At 33.9% G+C, this 11,488-nt stretch overlaps 2 protein-coding genes across 6 annotated transcripts in view; both read right to left on the bottom strand.

Moving 5' to 3' along the window:
- Nucleotides 1–244: 244 nt before the first annotated feature.
- Nucleotides 245–3,836, bottom strand: Ak2 (Adenylate kinase 2). The gene is made up of 4 exons (XM_011061969.2): nucleotides 3,471–3,836; nucleotides 2,571–2,807; nucleotides 2,319–2,486; nucleotides 245–1,708 (listed from the first exon to the last, which is right to left on the bottom strand). Exons 1-4 carry the CDS (start codon nucleotides 3,573–3,575, stop codon nucleotides 1,481–1,483), a joined length of 738 nt encoding a protein of 245 aa, XP_011060271.1. The 5' UTR covers nucleotides 3,576–3,836; the 3' UTR covers nucleotides 245–1,480.
- Nucleotides 3,837–5,609: 1,773 nt separating this feature from the next.
- Nucleotides 5,610–11,488, bottom strand: part of LOC105149517 (guanine nucleotide exchange factor DBS) — a 31,653-nt gene continuing 25,774 nt past the window's right edge. For 4 of the 5 annotated variants that reach the window (XM_011061971.2, XM_011061974.2, XM_011061975.2 and 1 more), the window contains exons 11-16: nucleotides 11,062–11,397; nucleotides 10,664–10,981; nucleotides 10,395–10,592; nucleotides 10,111–10,319; nucleotides 9,832–10,030; nucleotides 5,610–9,730 (exon numbers count right to left, since the gene is read on the bottom strand). In XM_011061971.2, coding sequence (XP_011060273.1) covers nucleotides 9,503–9,730; nucleotides 9,832–10,030; nucleotides 10,111–10,319; nucleotides 10,395–10,592; nucleotides 10,664–10,981; nucleotides 11,062–11,397 — 1,488 coding nt within the window. In that variant the 3' untranslated portion in view covers nucleotides 5,610–9,502. Of the gene's footprint in view, nucleotides 9,757–9,831; nucleotides 10,031–10,110; nucleotides 10,320–10,394; nucleotides 10,593–10,663; nucleotides 10,982–11,061; nucleotides 11,398–11,488 lie in introns of all 5 variants that reach the window. The other variant, XM_011061978.2, reaches the window with a different exon arrangement.

Raw genomic sequence — 11,488 nt, 5'->3', positions numbered from 1 at the left:
GTAATATATATGATATATTTTCTGGTTTTGATCTTTAGATAAATCCTCTGAAATATTGGTATATTGTAATTAAGAAAATCACCCTAATTTTCTAATCCACTAAGAGAAAATTAAAAGTGAAATTTAATATAGTTATAAAATAAAAATTGAAATTTGATAATTGAGAGAAATGTTGTTTAAAAGTATCTACTATCTGCTTTCTTAGGGATATTACATCTACAATTAAAATCATTATCAACATAACTAAGATATCATAAAGATTCCACATGATTTATTCTAGCTTGTACAGATTTACATTTGCCTTTCGGAAAATATTGGGATTTCGAGTTTTCGTGTAAATACATAGGATCAACCATATTGTACCAGGAAAAATATATCTATTTACTTTTTCTATGTAAAATAGGTCTCTTAATTTGCGTTGCACTTCGTTCATATTCTTCTAAAATCGTATTTCTGAGAAGCAACTTCATAATATATTCTTTTATAAAATTATACATCATTATTCTTGCAATTTCGATAATGCTGCTTTTAGCAACGTGATGCAGTGTAAGTCTGAATCTACAATAGATGATCTTAAGTCGTAAGAAATTGACTAATTACAGTCGAATATGAGAAGGATAATCAACTGTGATTCGTCATTTCTTATGGCTTAAGGCTTAAAAACTTATTGTAGATCCGGACTAATAGAATCGTAGGCATCTTATGTCTACCATTAATTGTGGCAGTTAGACTTTATTATATTCAATCTCAGAATCACAATTAACTCAAAATTGTCATCTATTTTGAACAATTGATTGATTTGTGTTTATCGACTTGCAAAAGATATTGGCATTTTGAAAATTCTACAGTTAATTTTTTTCAAAATTTCCAAAGATATAAATCAAATGATAAATCAATCGCGTTAAACGTTAAAAATAATATAATATCAAAACTTATTGTGCGCATTTGTAAATAGTGCATGGTCGCCGTGTATGTCGCCGTTGTTTCGCATATTTTAATTTGATAAACTCTTGTGACAGAAAAAGAAATTAAAAATATATTGAGATACATAAAAGTCTATCAATAATCCGATATAAAATAGACAATATTATGTGAAAATATGATAACAACGAATCGGAATACTCTTTAACGACTATGTACAAATGTATCTGCTTCTTTTCTAAGCTAATATAATGAACATTATTTTACATTATTAGCATCAATAGATCATGTGTTTGATCCATGGTTGTAGCACCTCTCTAGAATATGGTGTCTGTCTATAAAATACTGCTACATATCTTCGTTTTATTGCCACGAAACGTATCTTTTACAGTGATTCTTGTAAACGTGACGTTCATGTTATTGACAATGAGATTAATATGAAAACCATGATGAAGGTGCTTGAAACGTTATTTTAACACGTTTGCAATTATCTCTCTTTCTTTCAAGAACCAATCCCATAAGAAAGAATATTTTTGAAAATATTTCTGTTGGCAGTGTTCTAGAAAAATCTGCTGAAGAAGCTCTTCTTTTTGGTGAATTTCAGAAAGATCTGGTCGATGTCCTTAAAGACTTTTTCGGCAGATTGGGCGGCATTAATGTAGTAATGAATCCCTTGTAGAGCGTAATAGTCGACGAGAGGTGCAGTTTGCGTGTGATATGTAGCCAATCGTTTTTTCAAAGATTCCTCGTTATCATCAGATCTTTTGATCAAAGGTTCCCCGGTGACCTATCAACATATAAAGATTATATTTCAACGTATATTTATATTTCCTGGACTTTAATTGAACTGCAATGTATTCAATTATGTAATCATCTCATTTTTGCATATGTATTAATCATCGAAAACATGCTGTTACACATTATCTCCGGTAGAGATATATTTATCAAAATCCGTATATAAGGGTCATGTCGCTAAGCTTATCTTTTATTAGCACTTTGCGAGTGTAATAATTTGCAGCGGCTAAAAAATATTTTTTCAAGTTATGTCATAAAAAGTCTCCACAGCATGAAATTGCACAAAAGTTGTAGCAACATCACATGTTGCAGCAATATTGCAAATTCTGTGCTGCATGGGAATTGATCATTTCTTTACTAAAAATTAATCAATGAGCATTTTGCTTTCTATCTCTTTTTACCTCTTGCCTTTTTTCTCTTGGCGATTATTTAATCGAAAATCGTGTTTCTTGTCACATATTGTTTCTTGTCTTTTTCAAGGCTCGTCAGCTTTTATTTCAGGCAGAAAACAAAAAAACAGGATAAGAGATAAAAAGTGGTAAAAAGCAAAAAAAACAGAAGCAAAGAGTACTAGATTAGCTTTAAAGCTTTTTGTTACTTACGTCATCTTTCATGGGAACTTTGGGAGGAGCAAACTCCTCATGATAAGATCTTCCGCTGGCCGGATGTATCAGCCTGCCTGTGATTCTTCTGATCAATAATTTGTCTTCAATACCGAACTCAATCACGGCGTCAAGTTTTGTTTTCCTCTTGATAAGCATTTCGTCAAGCTATATAACAAGAAGTTAATTAGACACAGTTAATTAAACACTTTAGCTTCTTTTTATAAAGTGTAATAAGTTTTCCTGACTTACCTTTTCCGCTTGAGGTACACTCCTCGGAAATCCATCCAGTAAAAAACCACGTTTGCATTCAGGCTTTTCTAAATTGTTCTGGATCATGCTGACTACTAAGTCATCATTGACTAATTTACCTTCATCCATTATTTTCTTAATTTGAGTTCCGAGGGCAGAACCAGAGCTGACCTCGGCCCTCAGCATATCACCGGTAGACAGATGACATACGCAATATCTGTCTTTGAATAATGGGGCCTGAAATAATTCAACATCATCATGTTGCAATTGCAATTAAGCATTATATATCCAGGTGTGTATATAATTTTATATATATATATATATATATATATATATAAAATATATATAATATATATATAATGAATTTATAAGTCATACCATATCTTATGATTATCATTAATTTTGTTTTATATATATATATATATATATATATATATATATATAAAAGACATATGACTTATAAATTCATTACAAGTGATAAATAAGATCATAACAATGTCTTTACGATATATTACTATGACTTCTGTGTTCTACCTAAGTAATGAACTTTGGAATATTTTTCTTTGATTTTGATTAAAGATTAAAAAATTATTTATAATTATAATAAATATATATTAAACAACATATTTCTTTCTCAACTATACATAAAAATAAATGATGACGAGAAATTTATATCCATATTTTTGACATTGATAAATATCTTTGACGTTGACAAATATTATATATGACATTGACAAATAACTGACAGACCAGATTGGTACCAAGCTGCACTATCTTTCTAATTTTATTCATTCAATTGTGATCATATGTGAGACTCATTACTACATCAAAGAGCGACAAGTAGTTCGTCTGGAAAAAACAAATGAAGCATGAATTTTTATAGACGCAAAAGAAAAATACCTGAGTGCCCTTGCCGCTACCGGGTGGTCCCAATAGAACGGCGTTAATCCCACACGATGGAGTCTCAAGCTTTTCCTTTGGCACTACGTTTGTTTGCGGCGGCATATTTTACGATTTTATTAATGGGATGAAAATTCGCGTGGTTATGTCACAGTCGTCACAGTTATCTCCGCGGCAACGCTATCACATTCGTGGTAAGAAGCCACAATTAATGTTATCCGTCACTGTCCGTCACTACGAGTAATTATCGCGCGCAATGAATCGCTAGAACATCCTTTCGAAACACACAACTTGATGCAAGATGCGTGCGTAAGCAAATCGGCAGTCGGTGAATATTTGGCCTTAGTTCAATGCGCGGCACCACATCTGTCGACAATCGCAAGAAATGGTATCATCGGCTTGTCGATTTAAACTACTGCAGGAAATATCGCATCGATAAGATAAAATTCCAAAAATATAAAACAAATATTTATTTATAACACTTTGTCAATATATATTAATTGTAATTATGATTGATAGTTAAATATCAAGATTAATTTCGATATTACGATCGTTATTTCATTGTAATAATATAATTATAATATAATAAATATAATATAATTATTAATATAATATAATTATTATAATAATTATTATTCTAATATGCTTTTAGAGAATTATATAATTGACAGAATATAATTTATAATCATTGGAATATAATGTTGTAGTGAACTATATTTAATATTGGAATATTTACTCCTAACGAATACCAACTAATTATAATAATAATTAATAATTGTTAATTGTATTTTCCTCAACAACGTATAACTATAATATTATGTATTATATTGCAGATTATAATTATATATATATATATATATATATATATGTATAATTATTGTTACATTGTTTAGTGAAAAATTATGACTAACAGTTATATAATTGTCAGTTACATTGTTAATCGATCTTTCCTGAATTATTAATATATTTGACATTATATTTTCCAACTATTGCATATATAATAATTACCCAGCAGTACAAAATACTAAAAGATAACGAAAAGAGATGTTTTTAAGTTGTCTTTTCGACAAAGCGAAAAGATATTTAAAAAATGACGAAAAGACATCGTTTTTAGATTGTCTTTTCAGCAAGACGAAGACATTTTTTAGTTTTGTTGAAAAGACAACTTAAAAAAAACGACATCTTTTCATTATCTTTCTATGGTTATCATTTTCGCAAAGTAAGAAGACTAGAGTGCCGAGTGGCTCAGTGTGATTGAGGGTCTGAGCACAAGAATTGTTGTAACACTTACTTAAAGACTTAAGTTGTCATGCATTTATTTAATTATATCAACAGATCCATCAGTAAGTGCGGAAAATAACATCTCACAATAGAGCAAGTACTCCTGCACTAAATTTCCAGATATGTCTGGACATACTTGGAATTTAGTGCAGGAGAGACTGCTAATATATTGTTATTTTCTGATGGATCTTTTGATATAATTAAATAAATTAAAAAATAATATATTATAATAATAATCAGTAGATCAATACTATACCCTCTAAAAGTGAACCAATATAATGCATGACTTCAGCGCTATACTTATAATTGATATAATCATCAGCGAATATATTTACTGTTTGTTCTTGAGTAATAATATTTAATACGCTTTTAGAGATTATAATTTCTGCATATACTTAATTTGCAGGAAATTATAACCTCTAAAAGTCAATCAGTCAATTATTGAAAAACAATATATAAATATTCATTATATAAAATATAATTATTAAATTATATATATGATAGATATATGTTATATATGACCGTAATATCAAAATTAATTTGACTGCATGATGAAGAGAAGATTATTAATATGACAAAAGATGCCTTAATAACATTTTAATAATTATCTTCTAACTAAAAATATTGCGATATCTTCGCAGAATTTCTCACGAAAAAAAAATTCTAGATATGGCAAACAAATTATCAAATTATCAAATTAAATACAAAAATTATAAAAATGTAAGATATATTGATAATCATTGATAATAATAATTTATAATTAACTTCTCAAGTGAGCGTTTATTCAACTAACTACTAAAGGCGACAAAAAGCGGCGGGGTTTGCCAAGAACAAGAGAACTGAAACTTTTGCTGTTGATTCCGTTTCAAATTCTTGCGTTTAATGTTCCCGTTTAGTATTGCAGATACTTATACAAGTTTTGACAAATGATTGTACGCAAGGATGCTCTCGGACACAAGTTGAAAAATAAAACTCCTGTGACACGCATGAATGCATGAATGAAACGGTCAATAAAAATCGTGATGTATTATATTTGGTTCCCTTCTTCGAAAACGATAGAGACGAAGATGGGTACCAATAAAAAAAGAAGTGTGTGATCGTTTCTCGCTACTTGGTAATCGCATTTCCGTTCGTACACGAAGGATTTATCCAATCGAGCGAATTCGTTTGCGTTTTTATGTAACGCAGAATTCGATATAAATAGACATTCCGTCGATCAATTTAAACTCGAGCGATTCTTTTGCATCCTGTATATAAAAATATCGCTTCTGAGAGCTTCCAAGAAATCACTCTCCCGCGAGGAATTAAAACTACATCTACGATTACAATCGCAGATTGCACATAAAAAAAATTATGAGAAGCTCAAAAAGATCGCATTTTCCGAAGAAGTAATCGAAAGAAGAGAAAGCGTACGCAACGGTCGTTAATTACAGTCGGCGAGAAATGATCGCGTAAACGCGAATGTAATGCAAATAGGAGAGATTTCGGCAGCCTCTTTGTTACATGTTATATGCAAAAATAGATTTACTATCACCCTCTTGACGAGGAACGACGAAAGGAACCGTCCGTTTAAGGAAATCGCGGCCAAAACGTCGAACTCCCCGCGTTTCTTCTTCTTCTTCTTTCCTCCCCCAAAAGATTCCACCTACGTTTACGCGATCTTTATCAGTGTTGTCACAAATTCTTTAACTAAAATTCTTTACCTAAAATTCCATAACTTTTCCTTAATTTCCAGACAAAATTTTATGATTTTCTCTGAAGTTTTCAATACTTTGAATTTTTTTGTATTTTTGTCCTGATTTGGAACCGTCAAATATTTATTGAGAGAGCAATTTAATATAAATAGCAATGTAAATTATTGTTAATGTTGCTGACACTGCTTCCAATTTTTTAATTGTTAAATTAGTAGTATTTCAAAACTGCGTGATGTAGGTACGCATATTAAACTTCTTTTATTTTCCAGAAAACTTTGTAAAATTCCGTGACTTTTTCCTAATTTCCGTGATTTCGAGTTTTGTGACAACTCTGTTTATTAATATCGTGATTCCGACTACGGCGAGAGATTCACTCGCAGAAACCTGCTTCTATTTGCCCCGGTGAACGCCGAGGAAAGTATCGCTTCTTCGATCATGTTTTATCATGCTTTATCATGAATTATCGTTATATAAACGAATGCATTGTCATGCATCCTCCAACAGCGAGTATATAATTATTGTCTATGTATATATGTATGTGTATGCGTGTATACATATACATGTGTTATAGATTCTACAAAAACGCGTCTTGCATGTTTAGATATCACCCTTGGCTTGGTCGCTTTTTAACGCGATTTACATAGATAAGGAATCGCTCGCAAGATCCACGAACGACTTCCGGCGAAGGTGACAATTTACGGAAACGTTCGCGGGCAATAAATACAACGAGCGGTATTTTATTATTATTTCTTTCGAGTTAAATTGTTATCAATGTCTTCTCTTTATACAGAATCATAAAAAAAACGAAATCGACCGCACATTCGTTATCTTCGATATCGCAATGCAAAGCGGACGCATCGAGGAAACGTATCGTGTTAAACTAACATTGCTCGTTTGATTGAAATTTTACGGTCAATATAAGGACGGCGTACAAATGGATGAATACACGTAGATGTATTACAATTCTAAGTGCGATTAAGGAGACGTGAAAAGTAACAGACGTGGCGAAGAAGAAATACCGTGCTTGTACGATCGGAGGTGCAAGTTGTGCAAAACGCAAGTTGCCCGACAAGAAACGAACTCACATATACTTGATCTAAGATTTACGCAATCATAAAATTTGCGTAAATTACGCAATAACTCTCAACGTATCGCATTTACATCAATTGTAAATCAGTCTGAAGCAGCCTAAGCCAGTATAAATCATCGTAACTCTCTTATCGCGATATATAAATAATTGTCTACTCTCAATAAATATAGCTAATAAATATCTAATAAATATCGATAACTCTGTATAAATAAAAAATATTCGGATTATAAATACTAAAGCAGAGACTCATGTAGGCTATATAAGATTAAAAGTTGCGATCATGTCCTTTTGCGTATCATAGGAGCGGACACAATTAACGCACGCGACATCGGAGAGAAAATCATAGCGATCCTTCTTAAATTATGTTATCCGTATTCGTACAAACGTTTCAGTACAAATGATACTATTATACATTGTCGCATATATCATAATGGAGACTTATGAAATTGGTGGGTTATGAAATCCGCTAAAAGATTGCTTATTGTATAATTCTAAAGTATATATTATGCATTAAGATTTTTATCGGTATCAGATATTGCGTGTTACTTGGTGTTAACCGTTTAGCCTCCTAGAAAATTTGTGTACACGTTGTATATGATTCTTTGAACCCTCTCTGTCCCACCACCTATCACCGCATATTACTCTCCCAAAACGAATGATTCACATATAGTGATAGTAACATCTCAAGCTTATATTTGGTCGCAATGACTCGTCAACAATATATCTAACGTCTTAAGAGAATGGCATAATATTAATTAAACGTCTCTTTCTCTGCAGATGTTTACAATTGATTAGTTTGTAGAAGCATCGGTCTAATGGTTTCTTTTATCACACGTTTTTTCCCCTTTTTCAAAGGCTCGAGGATTTATCTTAGCGAATATTTTATATTTCAATCTTCGGAAGCAAATTCTACATTTCGATCCTCGAAAAACGAAATATTTAGGATACTCTTAAAGCCCGTAAAACTGCGCTAAATTGTACTATTCGGTTGTTAACGATGCATCTAGGGTTCTATCTAAGAACTCTAAGCCAACATATGATGATACTTAACTGACACGATCGACGGCAATGCGTCTGACGATCGTTATTTAATTACTCGCGACGCCGTAAAATACACCGAGCAAGGATAAGATTATTTATCGGGTTCGTCCAGCCGGCAAATGAAGTTATGCGTATCATCGACAAGATGCTGTGGACGAAAATGTCACGCATCTTCCTCCCTTTCTCTTTCTTATAACAATATTAAACTTTGGAATAATCGCGTACAGCCGATATTTGATTACTCGGGTCGCAAGTAGAACTATCATTTACAGAATACGCTTACATACTTCTTCATGCAAATTCTTTTTAAAATTATAAGTAACCTAACGCGAGGACGCGTGCGATTTAACGCCAGAGTCGTGTCTCTTCCTTCCTTCTGAGTACGACATGTGCATCGTTATTATTAGAAATTGTAGTGATTGATACGAGATTGTCTCGTAATCCATTGTGCGTGTGCACGTACATATCCTGACTTAATTCAACGCTACATTTTGTACAATTCAGTAAATGTCGTGCTCGAAAACGAGCTCATCCAATTTGACGCAACTGCAACAACTTGTTCAATCAACCGTTTGCAGTGCGATCGTCGTGAAATGTCAAATGTCTCATTCCATTTTATCTTCCTCTCGTTATGCATTATAAAATTCCCGTGAACGTAAAAATCCTGTTCAACTTAACGTTTCTCGCAAACGCAAAAGCGTCACTCAACAAGCCTTGTATATGCTGGACTGCGTAAGAAAGGTACACAAAATGACGCAACTCATCATCTCGTTTAAATGTAAAAGATTTCCAAAAATCGTTCGCTATTTAGGAAAATCCTTGAGATATCGAACGACGGATATCTCTCTAATGCGACCGCGGAGGTCTCCAGAGACGAGCAAAGATCTAACACACTAGCGGGTTCTCTAGTGTGTTAGTCGCCTGTTTCATATGGTCTCTTGACTGTTCACCGACTGCGAACTGCGTGATGTTTTTCGACTGATCGGTTCCAAGTATGCTGCGGGTGCCCAGCCCTCCACGCCGCTGCCGATCAGTTTGACGAACCACCAGCCGGCACAGCCGACTTTGAGAAGCTCCAAGGTATCACCCTCGCGCATCGTGACTTCAGACTGCCCCACCGCGCAATAATCGGCCAATGCCACGTACCTTCCACCCTACGATCATGAGACAAATGCATTTACTTGTCAAAAAGAAAGAATACTTTAGTCCAAGACCTCATCTCGGCATTTAAATTCTTCACGAAGAAAACACTTACAGGTGCCGGTCCCGGACTGTCGCCAAATGCGTCCTCGTCATCCGTATTGCTATTTTCTGAACTCCACGCCGCATCCTCTTCTGTGGACTGCGACACGTCAGTCATGTGAGAGATAACGCTGTTGCTATCAACGGATAGCGTTCGCAAAGATCCCGATATACTGCTTTGAGCTTCCCACGAGATAGTTTGTCTCAAGGGCCTTTGGAAGAAGAAAAAATGATGAAAATTCCAAGGAATGGAATGTATTTATATTATAAATTTTTAGCAAGAATCACATACTTATGATTGGATTTTCCAAGAGCTGAATTCTGTTTGCCTTTAAGTTCGGCTAACTGGGACATCAGAACCCCTTTAATATGGCGCACCCAGGATTGCTTCACATCAATGCTCGGCGCTTGTATCGTGTGCACCTCAGCTCTACCTTGTAACCATATCTCGAATCGTCTGGCATCGCCTTTCACTGACTCCGTTAAACCAATCTGGGACATCTGCATTAAATAGAATTATGTGTAAATTGTTTAAATATGATTAAATAGAAAGACAGGTAATTTTAAGAAAAATACCTTCAAATATCTTTTAAAATGATACGTGGCTTTGTCGTGAGCTTGAGGTTTGCTGTGCTTACAAAATATCAGAGCCTTTTCATATAAGAAAATATGTCGCTGAGATGGTTTTAGTCGCAACAGTCGCTCCCGTTTACTACTGCTCCAGACACTAAATGAGCCTTGTAATAATAATTCACCTTGTGCACTCAAATCGCCCTATAAATGCAGAGATATAATAAGAGATAAGATACAATAAATCGCGACAAAAATAAAGCCAAGATGCTTACTCCAAACCCTGTTATTGCAGTTTGATGCATGCTATCATTAACGCATTTTAATACAACTAGCATGCAATCCAGCGCTTCTTGTAACTCGGTGCAGCACGAAGGTTCGTCGCTATACTTTAATAAATCTTTTAACAACAACTGGTACTTAGTAATTCGCTGAACAGGCTTGAGAAGGTAGGCAGCGAGCGGCAGCTTGTGACCAAGCTTCTGCTGGCAAGCTGCAAGAAACTGTGGCTCGCTTTGTATTTGTTCGCGCAATCTTTCAGATCGCGTAATGTTTTGACAATAATAACTGTACAATCTAAAGAACATCTCGCGCTAAAAATATAAATGAAATTAGTATTTAAACAAACATTTATACAGACATGGCATGTATATATAAGTGCTGTGTAACTCACCCTTTGAACAAAGCACAAAGCGACGAGCTCAGTATTCGAAATGCAATTCTCCAAATCCCTTAAAAAGGTCTCCCCATGAAAAATATAAATATCCTCTAAATTTCCAAACAACACGTCCGCTTTTCCAACTAGTGCAGCGGGTATCAAATGAATCATCGCCTCGTTTGTCATTTCCATTTTGTAGCCTTTAATGATCGAGCCAAGTTCTGCGACATAGATTCGCTCAGTTTCTACGAGTTCGGTCAAGACATGGCCGCGCTTTAAGCGTAAAGCTTCAACGTCTCGAGGTTCGCTTTCCGGCGACGAAGACTCTCCCTCTATAGGACTCATTTCCATCTTAAATAAATAGAAAATTTATATATATATACAAAAAAGTTATGAAATGAAGTAACATACAGTAGAACGTCGTTTATTCAAACAAAGAAAA

This window comes from Acromyrmex echinatior, chromosome 12, assembly GCF_024713525.1.
Source record: "Acromyrmex echinatior isolate Ae372 chromosome 12, ASM2471352v2, whole genome shotgun sequence".
Lineage (NCBI taxonomy): Eukaryota > Metazoa > Arthropoda > Insecta > Hymenoptera > Formicidae > Acromyrmex > Acromyrmex echinatior.
This window is presented reverse-complemented; position numbering and strand designations above follow the sequence as displayed.

Excerpts from the sequence above, each read along its gene's own strand:
- Ak2 (XM_011061969.2), bottom strand. The coding sequence starts at position 3,575 with ATGCCGCCGCAAACAAACGTAGTGCCAAAGGAAAAGCTTGAGACTCCA. Across the intron at positions 2,808-3,470 it reads GTAGCGGCAAGGGCACTCAG|GCCCCATTATTCAAAGACAG; the intron begins GTATTTTTCTTT and ends GAATTATTTCAG. Across the intron at positions 2,487-2,570 it reads GTGTACCTCAAGCGGAAAAG|CTTGACGAAATGCTTATCAA; the intron begins GTAAGTCAGGAA and ends CTTGTTATATAG.